This window comes from Dendrobates tinctorius, unplaced genomic scaffold (assembly GCF_039654945.1).
Source record: "Dendrobates tinctorius isolate UK_male_01 unplaced genomic scaffold, ASM3965494v1 ptg000084l, whole genome shotgun sequence".
In the NCBI taxonomy this organism is placed as follows: Eukaryota; Metazoa; Chordata; class Amphibia; order Anura; family Dendrobatidae; genus Dendrobates; species Dendrobates tinctorius.
This window is the reverse complement of record NW_027361752.1, coordinates 15654167-15677015: the sequence shown is the minus strand read 5'-3', so window position 1 is coordinate 15677015 and position 22849 is coordinate 15654167. Positions and strand designations below refer to the sequence as shown.

The window sequence follows — 22849 nt, the reverse complement described above, 5'->3', positions numbered from 1 at the left end:
GCTTTTGGACAGGTTACTGCCCATAATGTTCTCTGGCAGTATGACCTGATACCTAACAGGGGACTTATTTGGTATGTTAGATTCATCTCCCTTATGTGACTTCATAGCTAGCTTACATGGCCACCAATAAACTGTTTCAAGAACTAGAAAAATTTTTTTGCATATTTTACAACTATAGTAGTGCTTGCCCACAATTACACGGATCTCTGCTTGCAATAGCCTTTTCAATTATTAGTCCTTGAAGGGTGCTTTCTCCTGCCTGTTAAAGCCAGGTTCATATCACGTTTTTTTTTCCACCCGTCAGTGGCTCCTATCTATCGAAAGGCCAGAAAAAAAGATTCACCAAAGGTGCCATTGACTTTAATTTAGCAGTCACTTACTTTGTGCTCGGTCTGACACAATTTTCAGCAGTGTGTTGTAGGTCTTGTATTTCGTTCCCACCTCAAGAAGGAGTACACTGTCGAAAAAGAGGTCAGACAGAGCACAAAGTGACTCCCTCCTACAGTAAACTCAATGGCTCAGAGTCTGCTGAAACAAGTGGATACTGTAAAATCTGGTATTCTGCTCCATGTATCTGGAAGGCAGTGTAAGCACAGATATCCTCAGCTTTACAATTCTGCAACCTTTACTAAAGAGAACTGATTTTTTTTTTACTATGTAATCAGTGCAGCATAAAGTAGCGACACAGACCCCAATTCCAGTGATGTGTCAATTAAAGGGCTGTGTTCTGCACTTTCAGTAAGATCAGTGTTTTATCAGCAGGAGATTATCACTACAGGACTAGGGGTCACGTGCCTCCTGGTCTAACCACGCCCCCAGCACTGATTAGCAGCTAGCTGTCAATGTAAGTGTACACAAAGTAACCAATCAGTGGTGTGGGCCGGGTTATACACAGCGCTCAGCATTCTGATAAATCTGCAGCAGAGAAAACAGTGATTCTATCAAAATGACAGCAAACAGGGCAGCAAATCACATTGCTAGAATCGGAGTCTCTGCCCCTACATTATGCTGCTCTCAGATTACATAGCAAAAGCCTGCTGACAAATTCCCTTTAAGGACTCAAACTTGTCAAGATACACATATAATACATTTTTGTCATGTGTTAAGCAAAATCCTTTGAAAAGGTTGCAACTGACATCACAACTACTTACTGGCTGGACACATATGGCATAAATAACTCCTTAAAAAAAAATAAATCAAGTGTGGCACAAGTAGCACAGAGAGCTCCGAATGTTTGTTACATTTGTGTAGCGCACGTTATTCCTACAAAAGCCATGCTACTCTATGGCACCAACAGCAGCCCCACTGATATTTATTAAGAATAGCTTTTGCCAATTTAACTCCAAAATTAAGTATTAAGGTATATTTATGGTGAACACAGCTAATTTCCAATTTTATTTTTTAATAATACCTTGATGCAGCAAAGAAACTGGTGATTTGGTACCCAAAACTTGCATAATAAGCATGTTCCATAACAGCCATCATCTGAATACAGTTGTATCCTGGAAAACGGAAATAAAATGACAACAATGTAGTGTTTCAATGCAAAAAAAAAATAGAAAACCTAGTACAGAATCTTACATAAATGGTCACTAATAGCAGGAGATACAAACGGCGCTGCAATTCTGGACAAGACACCTGCAGTAGAGCCCTAGAAGGTATACCGTACATATTAATGGAATACTACTTCCCCCGCCCCCCCAAATTGGCAGAATCTTTTTCCAAAGCTATATAAATGAGGTTGATCTTGGCACAATGCAAATTCAGTTTTGGCCGTGTCTTTGTTCAAAACATCAAACCCTTTATACAGTGGATGTACCTGTACAAATAAAGTGTTCACGTTTTTCTAGCATCAATTTTGGAGTGCCGAATCTAATTTTGTATTATTGTGGCGTGGAACCCTATTCGTGCATCCATCCCTAGAGGAGTGCCGCGCAGCATTTTCTTTGTGCAAAGCAAATACATAGGAATTTGTGGGACAATCAGACATTTTAAAAAGTCTAAACACAAAAATTTGAGCTTGGTTTGAGTTGGTACACATGCAGCATATAAATGCATGTTCACATGGCCAAAAAGCATGCAAAACCTACAAAAGACAAAATGAAAAAAACCCTGCTATAATTAAATAAGTAAAAAGCAAAAGTGCATTTAAATCATACAGCCGTCCCATCATCGACAAGGTGACTCTGTGGTCGGGGTGGTCCTACACTGTCTAATATTAATAACCTTATCATGTGTCAAAATTGACGTCTGTGTGAATAAGGGCAGACCCGTCCCAACCACTGGACACCAACTCAAACCAAGCTCAAATTTTTGTGCTTTTTCTTTGTATTTGTGCATTCTGTGCAACCTGGGGTGTGGCCTCCCTCTCCTGAGCTGGAAATTGTATTTAAAGGCTTCCCTTGACTGGTGTCCAGTGGTTGGGACCCGATCCTTGTCTGCCCTTATTCACACAGACGTCAACGTTGACACATGAGAAGGTTATTGGTGAATCAAAAGTAGTAAACAACCTAGTCTACAAATATCTGACATGTCTCCGAATTTCCAAGCAATAAAGTTTGTATTTTTTTAAAAAACAAAAACCCCAGTGCTTTCAGACCTCAAATAATGCAAAAAAACCAAGTTCATAATAATTTAGAAACAACAATACTAATGTTTTAACTCCGAAAGAGTTCTGAAAGCAATAATTTGTGGAATAACCATGATTTTGAAAAACAGCTTTCATGCGTCTTGGCATGCTTGCCACCAGTCTTTCACACCGCTTCTGGTGCAAATATTTAAGAAGTTTGTCTTTGTTTGATGGCTTGTGACTATCCATCATCCTCTTGATTACATTCTGGAGGTTTTTTTTATGGGTTTCAGGTCTGGAGAATGGGCTGCCCATGACAGGGTTTTGATGTGGTGTTCTCTTAACTTTTGCCAGAGCTGTATGTTTAAATCTGAAAAGCGACAAAGTTTCATAGAAAAGCATAGTTTAATAGCTGCTGGGATAAAAACAAGCACAAATAGACCAGTTGAAGAGGATCTCCCCATACACGCATGTAAGGAGGAGACCAGTCACTCCAGGGTAGCGGGTGAGGAGGAGCCAATGGGGACCCGCCTGTCTGACTACTCTTCAGCGCGGCTCGGTCCCCGGTGGCTTTTAAACTATGTTTTTCTCTGAAATGCGGCAGCATTTCAGAGTTAAATCAATTGATTCAAAGATAATCTGTCATTTATCTTTTGACCTGGTCTGGCGCCTGCGCACTGCAGTACTCTGCTCTACTCTCAACAGGGCAGAGCAGTACGCCAGCGCCGGAGCCGCGACAGGAAGCAAAGAGGAGGATGTCATCGCTAGAAGATGGGAGGTGCCAAACCCGGACCGGGACACCCATCGGACTCGGACCCCTGGGTGAGTATAATCTAACTCGCTTTTCTTATCTTTCAGGTTCCATCGGGGGCTTATCTACAGCATTACAGAATGCTGTAGATAAGCCCCTGATGGTGGTGGCCGCATCTCATATGCCAAGAAATAGGTGACAGATTCCCTTTAATTAGAACCATATTTTCGGAAACAAAACTCTTGCTAAAAGTTTGCACACACACTACACTTGCAAAATATTACAGAGGATAAAAAAATTACTGTCCAAAAAAAAAAAAAAAAAAATAATGCTTTGCATCCAGAAAGGTTGTTCTCTGCTTTCACTACCCCTGTAATCATGTAAAGTGCCCACAATAACATTGCTACGTGTTCGTTACCCTTTAAGAACTTAGAAAAGATTATTCTTAACCATTTCCGAAAAAAAATATATATATTTTTGGACCGAAAGCCCTTTTTCTTTTTTGACATTTTCTGCAGTTCTAACCTTGAGACACCTAAACACTTTCGCACCCTGCTTAATATTCCATGCTGCGATCTTTTCACTTAAATTACGATTTACTGATGAATATTTACAGGTTTCAAAATAGGATAAAACTAAAGTAAAAAAAATAAAACAACATGACGCAAAACAAAGTATTCTAGAGTTAATAAGCATAGCTCCCTACAGTAGATACAGGCGAGAAAATTTTGTGCGGAAAAAAAAAATAATGCGTATAATCCAACTTAAATTAAAAACCTGGTATTTTTCATTAGAATGTAAATAGCGTGGCAACGGGCTGTCTGAAATTAAAGCCGGCTTAATATTTTAATGTTAATGGCCTTTACGTAAATGATTCAAAAGGTCGCTTGGCGATGTCCGGAGAAAGCCAAAACTGTAGCATTTTTCTGTTTTAATAAGACAAAAAAAAAAAAAAACGAGGAAGATGCAAATACGAATCCAATTTGACTTGTGAATATTAAACTATGCCATCTGCATGTCCTGAACTTCACGTGCACTTTTGATATTTACAAGGTAAATCATGAAAGGCGGCAGAAGTAATTGATTGTTTTGTACTATCCTTTACGCTTAACCGAGGCTTTCTTTTCGGGTAAATACATTTCAAAGACCCCGTACTTATATCTTTAATCATTACACATTGCTTATCACATTCAATTCCCCAAAGGAAGCTCTTGAAAAGAACAGACATAAAAGGAGGGGTTTTTTTTTTCCCTTTTGCAGCTCTCTGTACAAGAAACACCTAAAGAAAAGACAAGAAAAAGTTTCCTCCCCACTTCATTTTTTTTTTCCTCTTTTGCCACGTTTGTCACTTAAACTGCTTTTCTGTGATACGAAATGAAGGAAACCTGAAGGGAGAACAGTTAAGTGATAAATCCACAGAAGTTAGAACAAATCCTTCTTAAGTAAAAACTTTAATGTCAGTAAAGAGATCCTCCTTCAAACAGTTGGGAGATGATTAATATCAGTAAACGGAATAACCTTCAGGTTAATAAGAGCAAAAAGGAAGAAAGTTTCATTTTTTCTTCTCTCACACTTTTGAGTTCTGAACGTACTGTCATAATGTTCCTGCTCGAGTGTGAACGGATTCTAATTATTCTCGAGGTGTTTATTTCGCCTTGTTTTAATTAAAAAGTATTCATTTTATCTTAAAAAAATAAATAAAAAAATAAAAAGGATTCTTCAGAGCGCACCGTACTGTGTAAATGTGTACAGGCGTATATTACATATGCAACTTACATCTTCTCTTATGTAAGATGTGGTCTGCAAAAAAATATCGTATTTTGCAAATAAGACACACCAGATTATAAGACGCACCCAAAATTTTGAGGAGAGAAATAGGAAAAAGCTTTTTTTTTTTTTAATAAAATGGTGGTGACTCTTATAATCCATGCGTCTTATTGATTACCGGGCGTGGTGGCTCGGTGAAGCAGGGTTCCAGGGTGACTGCTAGAGGAGGCAAGAGTGGCACGTTGCTGCAGGCCGCAGGCTGCGATGAGGAAATGTTTCCGATGTGCGCCGCTGCGGGTGAAAATGGTTGTGGTGCTCCTTGAGGTGTGTGTGCGTTTGTTCTCTCTGTGAGCATTTTGTGAAAGCCTGGAACTCCCCCGCACATCCATTACTGCGATGAGGTGGCCTCCTGAAAAATGGCCACCGGGGGTGGCGCATGCTCAGATTGCCGTGTTCTGAGCATGCGCTGCCCCCCTGGCGGCCATTTTCCCTGAGGCCACCGCATCGCAGTAATGGATGTGCGGGGAAGTTCCGGGCTTTCACAAAATGCCGACGGAGCTCCCCCGCACTGCAGCCATTTTCATCTGCAGCAGCGTACATCGGAACACCCCCTCATCCCAGCAACCACAGGACCCTGCTCCACTGCGGCCGGTAATCTATATCCGCATTATAAGACGTACCCCCAAATTTAGGGGGGAAAAAGGTGCGTCTTATACAGTCCGAAAAATATGGTACATACATTTTTTTGGGGGGTAAGTTCTGGTCAAATAGTATTAATTTCCCTTTAAGCGGTGAGTAAAATCTCAAAAAAAAAAAAAATGATTCAAATGGAATATCTCATGTTAATTCATATGAAAAATCCTCTGCGTTCTCTAGAATGAAGGGATAATTAATTCTAACGTTTACAGCTCATTGCTCAGGTTACCAGCCAACCCCAGCTGAAAAGCACTGCTCTGATGCTGGCCGCTTTGCTGGATGCTCCCAGCAGGGCCAGCTTTAGGCTAAATTTTACCCCGAGGTAAATTGCCTTTGGTGCTCCCCACTCCATTGCTTTATCTACTCAGTTTGCCCAGGACACCTAAGAGTCTTTTACACCCCAAGAAAATTGATTGAAGCTTTCTTCACACTATGGCCGGCGTCACACTACCGTAGAATATGGGCGCAGTGTTAATCTATGGGGCCACTCACATCACCATTTATTTTCTCAGTCGTATTCAGTGTGCATGTAAAATCGCAGCATGCTGTGATTGTACGCGTATATTGTCCAAGACTCGCAAATGCAAGCCTCTGGGTGGCCATGCGGACCATGCAAGTGCTGTCCGATTTTTACGCACCGATGTCCTTTGAACAGCCGGCAATTCATGTGCCGCGTACAGTAAAATCACATTGACAGGTATAGATGTCAGTGACAGACACATATAAACATTTATATTACATAGATAGAAGAAAAGCAGACAATTCATCTGTAAAATCACTGCAGGAGCCGACAGGATAGAACAGATGGAATACAAACAGTAAATACAAATAGAATAGGTATATTTAAAGATGCCAGTGACAAATACAATAAGTACAGTTTTTCGTAACCAGCAGAGGGAAAGGCGACAGCTAGGGCCCGATGTTTATAGCAGAGATCTCGATCTGCGCATGCGCTGCCTCCAGAAGCCAATTTTCTGGAAGTCACAACATCGACACAATAGAAGTGCGGGGGCTCCCCACACTACCGCCAAACTAGGCTGGGAGAGAGTTAATTGCCCTACAGCGTTGGGACTACCGGAAGAATCGCCCGACTCCTGCTGTCACCAGCGCTGCGGATTTCCCCTGGGTAAGCTGAATTCAGGACTGTAAGATGGACTCCCATTTGACGCATTCATTTTTTTCCCCCCATTTTCCTTCTGAAAATTTGGGGAGCGTCTTATAGTCCGGTGAGTCTTAAAGTCCGAAAAACACGGTAATTGCAATAATTTTCTGGGAGAAATACCACCATGGTTACTTACCGGTAGCCGGTTTTTCCGGAACCCATGACAGCACCACCTGAGAGAGGGATCCGCCCCGCCAGGACAGGAACCTACTGAGACATAAGGGGCGGCACCTCTCCCCCGCTTCAGTTGGGTTACAGAGCATTGAGAGGACTTCCCGGTTAGTTACATGTTTAATCCAACACCACAAAACTCAAAAGACCCTACTAATTGTGCACACCGTACAGTGAAAAAGGGGGGGAATGTACGGGTGCTGTCATGGGTTCCGGAAAAACCGGCTACCGGTAAGTAACCATGGTGGTTTTCCCTTCACCCATGACAGCACCACCTGAGAGATTTTTGGAGACTTCGAAACACCTTAGGGAGGGACCACCGCTTGCAGCACCCTTCTACCAAAGGTTAAGTCAGCAGAGGAGGATAGATTTAATCTATAGTGCTTAAAGAAGGTTGAAGGTGAGGCCCAGGTAGCGGCCTTACAAATTTGTTCGATTGATACCTCTGCCTTTTCAGCCCAGGAGGTCGCCACGGCTCTGGTGGAATGAGCCTTGATGCCGTCAGGAATCGGGATACCACTAGCTGAATAGGCTACACTAATGGCTTCCCTGATCCATCTAGCAATAGTCCCTTTTGAAACCCCATAGCCTTTCCTGGCACCCTGAAAAGCTACGAATAGGGACTGTGACCTCCTCCACTGGCTAGTGGCAGATATATATTCTACAAGAGCTCTTTTAACATCCAGACTATGGAATTTTTCCTCCCCCAGATTTTTTGGATTTTCGCAAAAGGATGGAAGAACAATTTCCTGACCCCGATGGAAATCTGACACTACCTTGGGCAGATAACTGGGGTCTGTTCTTAACACTACCCTATCCTGAAAGACTTGCGTATAAGGAGGATTTACTGAGAGAGCCTGTAAGTCGCTTATCCTGCGGGCTGATGTGAGGGCTACTAACAGGATCGTTTTTAGGGTCAAAAACTTTAGGGGTAGCTGATGTAATGGCTCATACGGTTCTTTTGTAAGGGCTTCTAACACCAGGTTTAAATCCCAGGGGGCTATTCTAGGTATTGGAATAGGCCTAGCTCTATGGCAGGATTTAATAAATCTGGCTATCCATCTATCTGATGCCAGTTTGCAATTGTAGAGCGCCCCTAGTGCCGACACCTGAACCTTAAGTGTGTTTACTGCGAACCCCATCTGCAACCCAGATTGTAAGAACTCTAGGATGTCACTAATCGGGGGTTCTTTCCCTAACGGCTTACCCAAGAACTGTAGGAACTTATCCCATGTTCTGCCGTAGATGTTAGTAGTCACCGGTTTCCTGCTTTTTAGCAGAGTGGCCACCAGCCCAGGGGAGAACCCCCTATCTATTAAAAGCGACCTTTCAAATTCCACGCCGTCAGATGGAATCCTTTGACCTGAGCGTGCAATATTGGACCCTGAACTAGTAGGTCCGGGATTTCTGGCAGAACCCAAGGATCGGAGAGGGACATCTTCCATAGCAGAGCGAACCAGGGCCTTTTTGGCCAAAATGGAGCTATTAGAATCACCCTGGCTTGATCGTTTCTGATTTTTCTTACCACAGTCGGGATCAGAGCTACTGGGGGGAACGCGTAAGCCAGTCTGAAGCTCCACTGGATGTGCAATGAGTCCACTGCCCATGGGTTTTCTCTTGGGTTTAGAGAGCAGAACCTTTCTGTTTGCCTGTTGTGCTTGTTTGCAAAGAGGTCTATCACCGGTTCCCCCCAAAGCTGAATTAACTTTTGAAAAATGGATCGGTTTAGCGCCCATTCTCCTTGCCTCAGGGTATTGCGACTCAGGAAATCTGCCTCTATGTTTTCTGCCCCTTTTATGTGTAGGGCTGTCACGGAGTGTAGGTGATCCTCTGCACTGCTCAGAATGTCTGTTGCTGCTTCCATTAAGGAGTGTGATCTTGTCCCTCCTTGGTGGTTGATGTATGCCACTGCTACCTTGTTGTCTGACATGATGCGTACATCTCGACCCTGGAGTAGCGGAATGAAGTGGTTTAGGGCCTTGCCCACTGCCCACAGTTCTCTCAGGTTGGAGGATGCCTTCCTTTCTTGAGGTGTCCAGGAACCTTGACCTATGAGGCCCCTTAGGTGTGCCCCCCACCCCGAGGAGCTTGCATCTGTTAAAATTATATCTGTCGCCTGTCTGTCCCATGGTATTCCTAAGGTCAGATTTGTCTCGTTCAACCACCAGTTGAGAGAGTCTCTGGTTTTTAAGGAAAGCTCCAGCTTTCCTTCCAAACGCCCTCTTAGCGATCTTTGTGCTCTTAGTATCTCCCCCTGGAGTTGCCGGGTGTGAAACTGAGCCCACCTGACCGCCGGAATACAGGATGTTAGGGTACCTAGCAGGGACATTGCTTTTCTTAATGTCATACATGGTTGGTTTCGGCCCGCCAAGGCCAGATTTTGCACCTTCTCTATCTTGGACTCTGGGAGCAGACACTCTTGCCTTTCTGAGTCCAGTATAAATCCCAGGAAGGTCTGTTTCTTTAGGGGTTGTAATTTTGATTTTTTGAAATTGACTATCCACCCTAACTCTTGCAAGGTGTTGATCACCTGAGTCAGCTGTGCTGTACAGTGGTCCTCTGAACTGCCCACTATAAGAAAATCGTCCAGGTATGGTATTATGACCGTATCGTGAATCCGGAGAAAGTCTGTCACTTCCGCTATGACCTTGGTGAAGACCCTCGGGGCTATGGATATGCCAAACGGAAGAGCCCTGAACTGAAAGTGCCTTAGTGTGCCCTGAATATAAAGCGCTACCCTCAGGTATTTCTGGTAATCTGGATGGATAGGGATGTGGTAATACGCATCCTTTAAATCGACTACGGCCATGAAGCAATCTTGATGTAGCAGCTTCACTGCCGTAGTTACTGATTCCATCTTGAAGGTCGGGTTCTTTATTCGTAGATTGAGGCGTCTGAGATTTATGATTGTCCTGAACGACTGATCCGGTTTTTTTATTAGGAAAAGGGGTGAATAAAACCCCTTTCCTTCCTGTAAGCGTGGCACCTCGGACAGTACCCGCTTGTCTATCAGGCTCAGGATTTCTGTTTCTAAGGCCAGTTGTTCTTCGGTCATCTTCCTGATAGGTGTGATGACGACCACGGATTTTGGCTGACGAATAAAGGGGATTTTCAGGCCTTCTTTTAGGATGCTCAGAATCCAGGTGTTGGAGGAGATCTTTTCCCAGGCCTGGAAAAAGAGTGCCAATCTCGCTCCTACTGGAATACTGGCGTCACTGTGGTGACTTTTTGGAGGTGGAGGTGCCTCCACCAAACATAAACCCTGATTCTTTTTTCTTTTTATCCTCCCATCTTCTTCTGTCAGCGGGAGGACGCCCCCTATTGAATCTCCCCCTCCGAAAGGGCTGTCTCCTCTGATCCATAGGGAATCTGGGGAAGCCTTTTTTCTTATCGCCTGCTTTCTCCAGAATATCGTCCAAGTTCTTGCCGAACAGGAATCGGCCATCGCAGGGGAGAGAGCACAATTTGGCCTTGGACTGAAGGTCACCCGGACAGCCCTTAAGCCATAACGCGCGTCTAGCAGCATTTGATAGTGACGCTGCTCTGGCTGTCAATCGCATAGAGTCCGCCGAGGTATCTGCCAGAAAAGCCGCTGCCCCGTGCAAGAGATACATGTCTGATAAGATCTTCTCTCTTGGGACCCTTGACGCCAGCTTCTCTTCTAACTGCTGCAGCCAGATCATGAGGGAGCGTGCCGTGCAGGTGCCCGCTATCGCCGGCTTAAGACCTCCTGCTGTCGCTTCCCATGCGTGCCTCAAATATGAGTCCGCTTTTTTGTCTAGCGGGTCTCTAAGAACCCCTGCGTCTTCCAAGGGCAGGGCCGACCTTTTGGAAGACCTGGACACCGCTGCATCTATTTTTGGGACTTTGTCCCATATTTCCGTATCCTTGTATTCAAAGGGGTATCGTCTCTTAGAGGCGGATGGAAGGGCCCCCGATTTTTCAGGCTTTTTCCACTCCTTCTCAATAAGCGCCTGGATTTTCGCGTTTACTGGAAAGGTTCGTTTTTTCCTCTCCTGAAGCCCCCCAAACATGACGTCCTCTAGGGTTTTAGCCGCCCTTTCTTCCTGTAGGCCCATTGTGGTTCTAATGGCCTTTAGGAGGGCATCTGTATCTTCTACAGGGAAACATGGCTTTCCCCCTGTGTCACTATCTGAGGAGTCTGAGGAGGATGATTTTTCCGCCTGAGATGATACTGATGCGGAATCTGAGGGGGAACTAGGGAAATCCTTCCTGCTTTTTTTCCCTTTTTTCAATAAGGACTTAATTGAGCCTTCCATTTCTGACCTGAGGGCAGATATTAGATTGGCTGCGAAACTAGGCGCTTCCTCCGCCATAGTCCGCTGAATGCACGAAGCACAGAGATCTTTTTGCCAGTCTCTTGCTAGGGGAGATTTACATATAGCACAATCCCTATTGTTCTTCTTGCTTCCTGCTTTTCTGGGCCTTTCCTACAGGGTGAAGCATACAATAGAAAAACCCCCTATTAATATACTGCTGACATTCACGAAGATCACTCACCACCCGTAATCAAGGGTACCGGATTTGGAGGCTGCGTCGGAGCACCTGACCCGCGCTCTTTGGACCTTGAGGAGTGCCCCGACCTGCGGCTGAGGCGACTGCTGCTTGAATGGCTTCCATGCTTTCTGCCAGAGGGCTGTGAGGGAGGCAGGGACGCTGAACGTTCCTGCTCGGACTCCATCTTGCACCGCCGATCTACAGCTGTCTTTCCTCTTTTAATTTGCATGCCTCCGCCTGGTGAGCGTCTTCCTCCCCTCCCCCCTGCGACCGCCGGCCCAGCGCTTCAGAAAGCCGGCCGGCGTCGCACCCGGCGCCATTACACCGTCGCCCTCTGCTGACGTCAGCCGGCGCACCCAGCATTCCAAGCGCCGCTGACGTCAGCGGCCGGAAGACGCCAGCGTCTCTCCCCTACCACGGGGATCGAGATGCGGCGTGCGCGAGGGGAGGGCGGCGCGGTGGGGGCTTCCCGGAGCCACCGGGATCCCATCCACGCCCGCACGAACCCGGAGCCCCAGGGACCCCGGGGACTGCGCTTCCAGGACCCGACGGCCGGCGCTACAGGTAAGCTACCTGTTCTTCCCGCGCCGGGACGGGCCTGGGTCTTTATCTTTTCTCTTCGCCCATGACAGGCACCGCCACAGTGGGATTCCTTCCAGGACAGGAACCCAACTGAAGCGGGGGAGAGGTGCCGCCCCTTATGTCTCAGTAGGTTCCTGTCCTGGCGGGGCGGATCCCTCTCTCAGGTGGTGCTGTCATGGGTGAAGGGAAAATTTCATTTTCTGGAACAATTTCAAGGATGCAAACACTTTCAGCCATGCCTGTATATATCTACATATATTGCATTAGGCGTCAATGGAGTTTTGCATGTGTAGTGGTATATGACTGGAGTGGCCATGCTCTTAGCGGTACACTTCAAATGCTCCTACCAAAAGTAATCCTTAAACGTTGTGGAAATCTAGCCTATATTTAAGAAAAAAATAAAACCACAAAACATTTAATCAAACTTATGGCTAAGACAGAAAAAAAAAGGTTGACTTTGTCTCTGAAAAATAAAATGTCTGAATTGCCCAAAGTTGACGGGAACAAGAATAGCAGCTTTAGACAATGTATCACTCAACATGAGCCTATAAGGAGCATTACAGTCTATAAAATGACTTTCTGGAGGAAATTTCACAAGGTGAGTGATTATTGCTTTGAAAATGTAACATATCGATCAAAGAACAATGTAAGGAAGCAGCAGACGCAACGTAGTCTTCCTCCAACTTACCAAGATCCTTTATCTTTGGTAGCACATTGTGTGTGAAATTTTTATAAGATGCAATTTTTCCTTCCGGTGATGCAATTCCGACGTGAGCTTCATAAATGCGGACACTGTTTGGCTTCCTTGGGCGCTCATACTTGCGCTATAAGAAAAAGTTATGTTATCTCTACCATAATGTAAAAGGACATTACATAATAACACATACATGTTAAATTGAGATTATTCATATTTTGTTAGATAACAGCTTTATCCTTATTGCTAGGTATAGTGAAGCTGTCTCATCATAGACTCCAGATAAATGGGAGCGAGAGATCCGATGACCGCGAGAGCCACGACAGCTAAAAATTTCCATAAACATTAGAATTGACTACTGTCACTCCACAGAATGGTGATCCATGTAATACAGCGAGTCACTATGGCTGATGCTGAGAAGTCCTGAAAGGTCCGTTCTATGATGACCTCTAAAGATACATAAATGAGATGTCTTGATGGACCACACATCCAAGTGAAAAACGCATATGTTTCTAAAGATTGGCCACTGTAAGCTATATAATAATACTAATAATCTTTATTTTTATATAGCGCTAACATATTCCGCTATATGTATCGTCTTGTATAAAATAGGCCCCCATATCTTCCACTGACTCCCAAATGTGTAGTGATAGACCGTATATAATGAATGGATTATTTTCACATTGTGATGCAAGTTGGGGACCCAGCAAATTAGACTCATACTATCCCATTTTCCTGGGAGCAGAAAAGGACTTGCTTACAGAGGACTTCCAAAAATGGAACTTTACTGTTTTTTAACCGCTTGTTTTACACCTTTTATGCAGATCTGTTATTTCCCTATTTTAATACATACCAAGCACTGTACTTTTTGTGTAATAAAGCCATTAATAATCCCTTTCTGATATTGGGCATAACAGTACACCAATGTCAGACTCCACCTGTTTGGTGTAGGCTCCGGCGTGGAGTCCGCACCTTTCAAGGGCACATGACAGCTGATCTATACAGCTGACATGTGCCGGCAACAGCCACGGGTGGAATCGCGATCCACCCACGGCTGTTAACTAGTCATAAATCGTGTCACATGATCCATTGCTGGATTGCTATGAGCGCCGCCCCGTGATTGGTGCTCATAGCAAGTGAGCATTTTTTGCTACAAACAGGCAATCTGATCATCTGTGTGTTGCAGAAGCGATCAAAGTACTGCAGCTTCTAGTCTCCCATGGAGACTATTGAAGCATGCAAAAAGAAAAAAAAATAATTTTTAATGTTTTTAAAAACAAAGCTCAAATCGCCCCCCTTTCTCCCATTCAAAATAATACAATAAGAAAAATACACATATTAGAGGCTCGCCACCTTCAGAAGTGCGATTCTGAAGGTGGCGAGCCTCTAATATATCTAATGATTGTGCGAAATCATTAAAAAAGAAAAAAAAAAAAATTACCCGATAGCTAAATGGCATGACGAAAAAGAAAATAAAAATGTAAATTCCCTTTTTTGCTCGCCGCTACAATGCAATAAAAAGCAAAAATGGGTAATCAAAAGATCATATCTACACCAAAATGGCATCAATAAAAACGTCAACTCAATGAGACGACACATGTCTCAGAAAATATTGCTTCTTTTTTTTAACCAAACTTAGGATTTTTTTTCACCACTTATATAAAAAAGAACCTAGACATGTTTAGTGTCTATGAACTTGTAATGACTTGCAGAATCATAATGGCATTTAGTGAACATGGTAGAAAAAAAAAGCAAAAAACATAACTGTGGAATTGCACTTTTTTTTTTTTTTTTTTACAATTTCAGAGTGTTTGGAATTTTTTTCCCCACTTTCCAGTACACGAAATGTTAAAACCAGTGGTGACGTTCAAAAGTGCAACTTGTCCCGCAAAAATCAAGCCATTACTTGGCCACACTGACCGAAAAATAAAAAAAGTTATGACTCTGGGAAGAAAAGGAGCAAAAAATGAAAACACAAAAAAGAAAATACCTCTGGTAGTGAAGGGGTTAAAGTTTAATGGATTTGCCATGTTGCACTAAAGAACCTAAGTGTCTCCATAAAGATAAATAAAGATTAAGTAGTACCTTAGTTTTCAGACTATAAAGATGCATTTCGTTGCTCAAAAAAATGTGGAGGAAAACGGAGGGTGTGTTTTATAGTCCGGATGTACCTGCTCCACCTGTGGTGGGGAGCAGCGGGTCACAGGAGGCAGGAGCTGGCGGCTGTGGCAAACTTCTGTGCCCACTGCTAAAAAGAAACTAATATTCACTGTATTCCATGCCTATGGGCGTGGAGGGCAGTGAATTTTCATTTCTGTCTTAATAGTAGTGGACACGCTGTTAGCCTCAGCAGTCGGCTTCCTGCAGCTGCCCAGCATTCGCATGTGCCCTCTACTTAAGGCAATGAATAGTCACTGCTCTCCACTCACATACACGTGGAATGCAGTGAATATTCATTCCCTTCAGTGGCGGCATACGTGAAAGCCCGGCAGCTGTGCTTTCTATTAAAGAACAATGAATACTCACTGCTCTCCATGCACATAGTCCCGGCGTGAGGATTAGCGAGTGTTTCTGAAGCTGTCCTCGGCTTCTAAGCAGCGCAAGACTTCCCTCCCATGCGCCGCTTACAAGCATAAAGCAGCTGTTAGATCGGAACAGGACGCTGTGAGGGCACTGAGGGAGGCAAGTAATTTTTTTTTTTTTTTTTAATGTTTTTTCTGATGGGGGCCAATCATATCAGCATAATGATGAAGCCATGCATACCTGGACGGAAAGGGGGTCGGGTCCTTGCACACCAGGATAGGGGATGAAGGGGGCCATGCACACCAGGATAGGGAATAAGGGGGCCATGCACACCAGGATGGTAGGCTAATAAGTACAGAATTGACCACATTTTTTGCTTCAATTATTTTTCTAATTTCCTCCTCTAAAACCTTCGTGAGTCTTGAGTCTGAAAAATATGCTAGTTTATGCATGTCGCCTATGTATGGCCTGCGGGCAGTAGGTACACTGTGCTCGACATTGAGACTTATCACTATCTTGGTAAGTGGTGACAGAGTAAAGCCCCCGTCACACACAGCGAGATCGCTAGAGAGATCGCTGCTGAGTCACAAGTTTTATGACGCAACAGCGATCTCACCAGCGATATTGCTGTGTGTAACACCTATCAGCGACCGCCCCCCCCCCCCGCCGGGTATCGCTGATCGTGCTCAAAAGCCCTGGACATTTTTTTGATTGTTGGTCTCCCGCTGGCCAGCACGCATCACTGTATGTGGCAGGCTGGAGATCAGCAAGCTGGAGCCTGGTATCCAAGGTAAACCGCGGGTTACTAAGCGTGCGCGTCACTCAGTTACCTGCTGTGTACCTTAGATACCAGCGCGCTGGTGCAGGGAGCTGGTAACCAAGGTAAACAGCGGGTTTCTAAGCGCCGCGCGGCGCTAAGGAACCCGCTGTTTACCTTGGTTACCAGCTCCCTGCACCAGCGCGCTGGTATCTAAGGTACACAGCGGGTAACTAAGCGACGCCCTCGCTTGTTACCCGCGTCGTCGCTGGTCCTCATCGCTGGTGACATCTGCCTGTTTGGCAGCTCACCAACGATCATGTAGCAACACACCAGCGATCCTGACAAGGTCATTTCGTTGTGGGGATCGCTGGTGCGTCGCTATGTGTGACAGGGGCCTAAGTGTTGGGAATGTGGACAGGCTTGGGGGACGTTCTGTGTTCAATCTGCAGTCTGAGTGAGGGGCGATTTTGAGATAGTATGAGATAGAGCTGTAGAGTGACGTGGACCCTTTATAGTCACCCCCACCCCACATCATGTCACAGAGGATAAGTGACGACCTGACCATATCTGTTACTTTAACATTTTTAATACTTGGAGCACATTTAGGCAATGTTTCACCAGAAGCGTCAGGAATTTTAGAGATGCTAAATGCAACGTTTAGAAGCAATAACAGCAGTAATCACCTTACCGTATAAGAGTCAGCTGCTTGCCAATGAACCCAGTCATACACCACCTTTTTCTCCTCTTGAAAAACATACTTTGCCCATGGTGAGATCCGATAGATCACTTCTCCTGACTTGGTTTTAATTACTACCTTTAAAAGAAAAAAAAAAGAAAATATTTGTAGACTTCAGTTTCAAATCAGTGACTTTAGTATTTGTTATGGATAATTCGACTCACAAGTAAAACTGACAAAGGCAGGCGGCTGTATCTACACTGGCGACCAAAAGTTTTCTTTTGTGTTTGTTTTTTTAAAGTGTGATTACTTCTGGCTGGTTGTTGTGATTCTATTTTCCTGGAGATTTTAGTAAATCTGAGGCAAATGGTTGTCAGCTATAAAGATTACATACTTTGCCATGGCAAGTAGAATTTTGCCTAAAATTTTTACTTATTTTTTTGTTCATGTTTTCGGATAAAACACGGCAAAGACAAATCCAAATTTCTCATCAGCTGTCAGGAAGCTTATTATTCTGAGAGTGAAGTCAGGCAAAAGCCAAAAAGAGGCATTTATGGAATTCAACTGTTATCAGAGTCAAGTGTGATAAAGAAAGAAAAAGAAGGTTATCAAACCGCTGACAAACCTAGAAGTGGATGACCACAGAAAACTTCCTCCAAAGTTGATAACACTATTAAAAGTCAAAACAAAAAAACTGAACTGGAGTAGAATTGAATGACACGCATGATGTAAAAGCATGTTCACACTGGCCATAAAAGCAAGCAAAACCAAAAGTAAAAAACAATGTGTGTATATACCCTAATGAAAATAAATAAGTAAAAAAGCAAGTGCATTAAATAACATAGGGTACTTGGTAAACACTGTTTTGATCAAAAAAGTATAAGGCTATGTGCACACACTGCGGAATCACCTGCGGGTTTTCCCCCGCAGAACCGCAGGTAGAACCGCAGGTAAAACCGCAGGTAAAGTGACCTGCAGTTTTGCCCTGCGGTTTCACACCTCTACTATGTTAAGGCTGTGTGCACACGTAGCGATTTTTAAGCGTTTTTGCCGCGAAAACGCTTAAAAATCGTGTACAGAACGCCCCCCATGCATTCCTATGGCATTCCGCACATGCTGTGCTAATGCTGCGCTTTTTTCCGCGGCGGAATCGCATTGCGGAAAAAATCGCAGCATGCTCATTCTTTGTGCGGAATCGCAAAGAATAGCCGCGATTCCGCACCCATAGGAATGCATGAGAATCACTTACTTCCCGCATGTGGCTATGCCCACCATGCGGGAAGTTAAGTGTCTCATGTGCGGTTGGTACCCACGGTGTGGAGGAGAGGAGACTGTCCTCCAGGCCCTGGGTACCATACCCCTGTAAAAAAAGAATAAAAAATAAAAAAAATCGGGGTATATTTACCTTCCGGCGTCCCGCGATGCATTCCCGGCCTCAGCGTTCCCAGTAATGCCTTGTGACAAGGTCCTGTGATGACGTGGTCTCGCGAGATCGCTATAGCAACGCGAGACTACGTCATCACAGGTCTCGCAAGGCATTACTGGGAATGCTGAGGCCCGGGAATGCAGTGCGGGACGCCGGAAGGTAAATATACACCGATTTTTTATTTTTTTTTTTAGCATTTTAACATTCTATCTTTTACTATTGATGCCGCATAGGCGGCCTCAATAGTAAAAACCTGGTCACACTTGTCAAACACTATGTTTGACGAGTGTGACCAACCTGTCAATCACTTTCCAAGCGATGCTTCAAATCGCTTGGAAAGTGCTTGAATATCGCACGCGAAAATCGCGGCAAAATCGCGATCATAATCGCGGTAAAATCGCGTGGAAAAAACTGCGCGATTTCTGGGAAGGAGTCCGGTTTTTAGTAAGCGTTTTAAAACGCTACGTGTGCACATAGCCTAAAGGTGTGAAACCGCAGCGGAATCCGCAGCGTGAGCACTGCGGTTTTGAAAACCCATAGGGTTACATGGTACTGTACCATGTCTGCGGAAATGCTGCGGTTCTGCAGGGCCAAAACCGCAGCAAAAACCGCAGCGTGTGCACATAGCCTAAAGCTGTCCCACCACGGCAAGGTGTACCCATTTGAGACAGTAACTACACTAACGGTTAAAACCTACCTAGTGTGAATTGTGGCAGAGTCTCTGGGTCCCAAACGGACACCCAGCTTCAGAGGGACTGTAAGTGAACTACACAGCTCAGTAGAAAGAAGGCCACACCCTATTTGTACTGAATACAAAAATGCTAAAGAAAAAACAAAAAAAAACAACTTTTTCTTTAGCATTTTTGCTAAAAGATAGGGTACGCAGGCCGCATGCAGAAGTATCCGGACGTAGGCAGAGCTGACCGGAAGTGCGGCAGTGGGCACACTAGCGTATGGATGAGCTGCAGATGGCTGCGGGCTTCCTCCGTGAAGCTCCACCCCTGGCCGCACCTCCTCCGGTCAGCTCCGCCTCTGTCCCTTATCTTTAGCATTAGGTACGCAGGCCATGCCGATGACTGCAGATGCCTCCGCATGTGTCTTTTTGACAATGCGGCGACCTGTGCCAAACGCAGCATGTTGCATTTGGGTGCGCTCGCCGCCCGCAACGTCAAAAAGACGCATGCAGAGGAATCTGCATTCATCGGCACGGCCTGTGTACCTAATGCTAAAGATAGGGTACGCAGGCCGCATGCCGACAGAGGAGCTGCTGACCGAAGGAGGTTCGGCCAGGGACGGAGCTTCACGGAGGAAGCCCGCGGCCGTCTGCAGCTCCTCCATACGCTAGTGTGCAACTAGCCTTAGCGATGAGCACAAGGCTCATTACTCGAGTTTGCCCATGGTGCTCAGGTATGCACAGAGTACATACGGGTGCTCAAGTGACATGTTCGCGTGTTACACAGCTGTTAGGCAGCCACAAAATATATGGGGACTGTCTAACATACATGGGCAATCCCCGCATGTTTAATGGCTGTTCAACAGCCGCAAAACATGGAGCTGCGGTGACTCAAACATGTCAGTCGAGCACCCACGATACTCGGTGCCTACCCGGGCACCCTAGGCAAACTCGAGTAACGAGTACTTGCACTCATCATTAACAACATTGCCTAGAGGCCATGGTGCCCAATCGGGTTACAGAAAGTGTTTCTTTAAAGCATATCTAGCAATATAAGGACAGCGTACAATTTTGACTCCAAAGATGTAAAAAGATGATATAGTTTGCTGGAATTAGTTGAACTCTGCCTGCTGTCCTGTCTCCTACTCCCCACATTGGATTGCCAATGAATACATTATTCAACAGAGGGGCAGCACATACATGTCTGGTGTATAAGTGATAACGCAATCCTTAAAAAAGGTTATTCTCAAGTTACCCCTAAGCTTAGCAAAGGAGTAACTTATTAATTGCAACGGGACCCCCAACCATAGAGTATCGTAACTCCGGAGCCCGAGAATAGGGGCGGTGTACACACCTGTCCAAGCACTACACATACAACTGCCTGAGAATGCCAAAAGCAGGGGGCGTGGCCTAGGCGCAGGTGATGTAAGTCGCACTGCGTTGCGTGCTCCTGAGGTAACCCTCTACAGCTACTGACTACGCAACTATATTTCTAAATTTTCGCTCTCATTCATACTTACTTTTATTCAGCAAGTTGTTTGGCACGTTTTAAGACGTTTCCTGTCAAAATTGGATATACCTAGGACATTTTATCCTGTGGCGAAGACTGCGGCCTGCTAAAATGGCGTCGGCTGATGCCGTGTCACTGTGAGAGATCCTGTCTGAGGTAAAAAAAGACTCAAAGACTGCCTCTTTTTTCTTTATAAATATTTTATTTTCCACCTTTCATCACATTGGTGTGGATTTATATTCATTTTCCCACAAATTTTTTTGACTTTTGGAGCTTTTATCAATTTTCAGTGACATTTTTGTTATTTTGATAATCCGGCAATTTATTGGAAGATTTCCTCTTGGACCCTCTCTGGATGTACCCCTGTTCAACCAGGTGGTTTTAGCCCCCTTTTGACTGTGTTATACCCTGGCACAGCAGGGGTGAAGATCCTGTCAGAAATTTCTCTTGGCGCCATCTTCTGCCTTCCAGTGACGTCACCGCTAATCGGTGGGTATCATAAAACATATCAAAACACCTTCTGGGAGCTTCTGTGTGTGCCCCTACCCAACTGGGGGGTTTTTGCCCCCTTTTAATTTTGTTTAGCCTGGGCACATCTCAGGTGAAGACTTTGACTGAGACCGCTGCAGGCGCCATCTCCCGCCCTCTCAGTGACGTCACCACTATAAGCGTTTTTTTTCCTGTGATCAAATTTGATCTAGACTGGTTTTAACTCTTATTTTGGGGCTGCCCCTTGTGGACCGGGGGTCGGGGATCTCTTTTGTGTGTTTTCATTGGACACAGGAGGATCCCCCCACAGACCGCTGGGCTCTGCTGCGCTGCGGATCCTCCTCCTCTGCCAGTGACGTCACAATTTGGGTGGCGTCACAAAATACATTGAAACCCCCCCTGGGACCTTCTATAGGTCTGCCCCTGTCTAACCAGGGGGTTTGCGCCCCCTTTTAACTTTATTTTGCCTGGGCACATCGCAGGTGATGATTTGGATTGGGACTGCTGCAGGTGCCACCTCCCTCCCTCACAGTGGCGTCACCGCTATATGCGGTTTTTATGGGCTCAAAATTGAATAAAAATGTATCTATCCCCATTTATGGGGTTGCCCCTGATGGACCGGGGGGCTTCGAATCTTTTTTGAATTTGATTTACCAGGGCACATTGCCAGAGAAGTTCCTTTGTCAGCTTGCCCTGTTCCTCTATACTCCGGCTGCGCCTCCTCCTGTCACATCATCGCTGGACCAGGGCCTTCTTCTGAATGAAGTGGAGATCCCCAGCTGCAATGTCCTGACGTGTCTGGCTGTGACAGGCAGGGACCGCTGTATACTCCTGCTCAACAGGCTTCCTCACCTCTGCCTGTGACATCGCCGTTGATTGCAGTCTGTCTGGAAGCTGTGGGGGACTGCAGTCGCCGCCTATGGTAGCGGCCATTTTATTGGTGGGTCTAGCGTCGCAGCTGCTGGGGGCGGCCATTTTCTTGGTGGGTTTGCTGTTCTTGCATTGAAAAGTGTATACACATACTTCATCATACTGATTGGTATAGGGGATTGTTGCTCATTTAATATATAAATAATATACTAATTAATATTATTTAAAACTAAATAAATTTATAAAGTATAATTATAACATTTAATATATAAATTGAAGGGAGAGGGGAGAGAGGAAACAGAAGAAACAATAATATTAGAAATAAATAAAACATAACAAAATACAAAAAAACAAAAAAATAAATAAAACAAAAAATTTTTTTTTAGTAAAAATTGACTTTGGGTAGCGGTGGTCCCTAGCCGGCCACCTCAAAATAACACACCCTTTACACTTCTGTGACATTATCTCCCGGGTTAATTTATTTAATATAAAGTTACTATTCTACTCTCTCAGTTCTTGGTTATATCACTTGGCAAAATGAGTCATTTCAACTCAAAATTACCTATGGCTAAAACTACAGGTGTCTCTAGAGGACAAAATCAAAATAAAGAACCCAAGTCTCCTCGTAGTTCTTCCAGGAACACGGTTAATTTATTGAGTCCGCTTAAGTCCCGTTCTCCCATTGAGAGAGACTGTTCCCAGCTTTCTACCGACAATGTGTCTCTCTCGTTGTCCACACATGGTGCTTGTTTGACAATGTTAAGTTGAGATCTTCCTTCCTCAAATTCTCATACTGAGACAATGGATCTTTCTTCCTCTTCAAAGAGGAAGGGTCCATCGGGTGGGGGGAGTACACGGTCTTCCAGTGCCAATTCCTCGGGAGAGGATTGTAGTTCTTCTTCCCCCAACCCTACTCCAAAAAAATCCAGGCCGAAACCTGAGGAGTTGTCCGGGGCCTTCCCTGGTGCTACAACCCTTGAGGCATATATGAACACAGTTGAAAAACATAGTG

The 22849-nt window shown here is 44.8% G+C and overlaps 1 protein-coding gene across 2 annotated transcripts in view; it reads right to left on the bottom strand.

Annotated features, from left to right (window-relative positions):
• Positions 1 to 22849, bottom strand: part of GBE1 (1,4-alpha-glucan branching enzyme 1) — a 237574-nt gene that overhangs the window by 96361 nt on the left and 118364 nt on the right. For both annotated transcript variants that reach the window (XM_073584450.1, XM_073584449.1), the window contains exons 5-7: positions 16882 to 17007; positions 12905 to 13040; positions 1412 to 1502 (exon numbers count right to left, since the gene is read on the bottom strand). In XM_073584450.1, coding sequence (XP_073440551.1) covers positions 1412 to 1502; positions 12905 to 13040; positions 16882 to 17007 — 353 coding nt within the window. The remainder of the gene's footprint in view (positions 1 to 1411; positions 1503 to 12904; positions 13041 to 16881; positions 17008 to 22849) is intronic.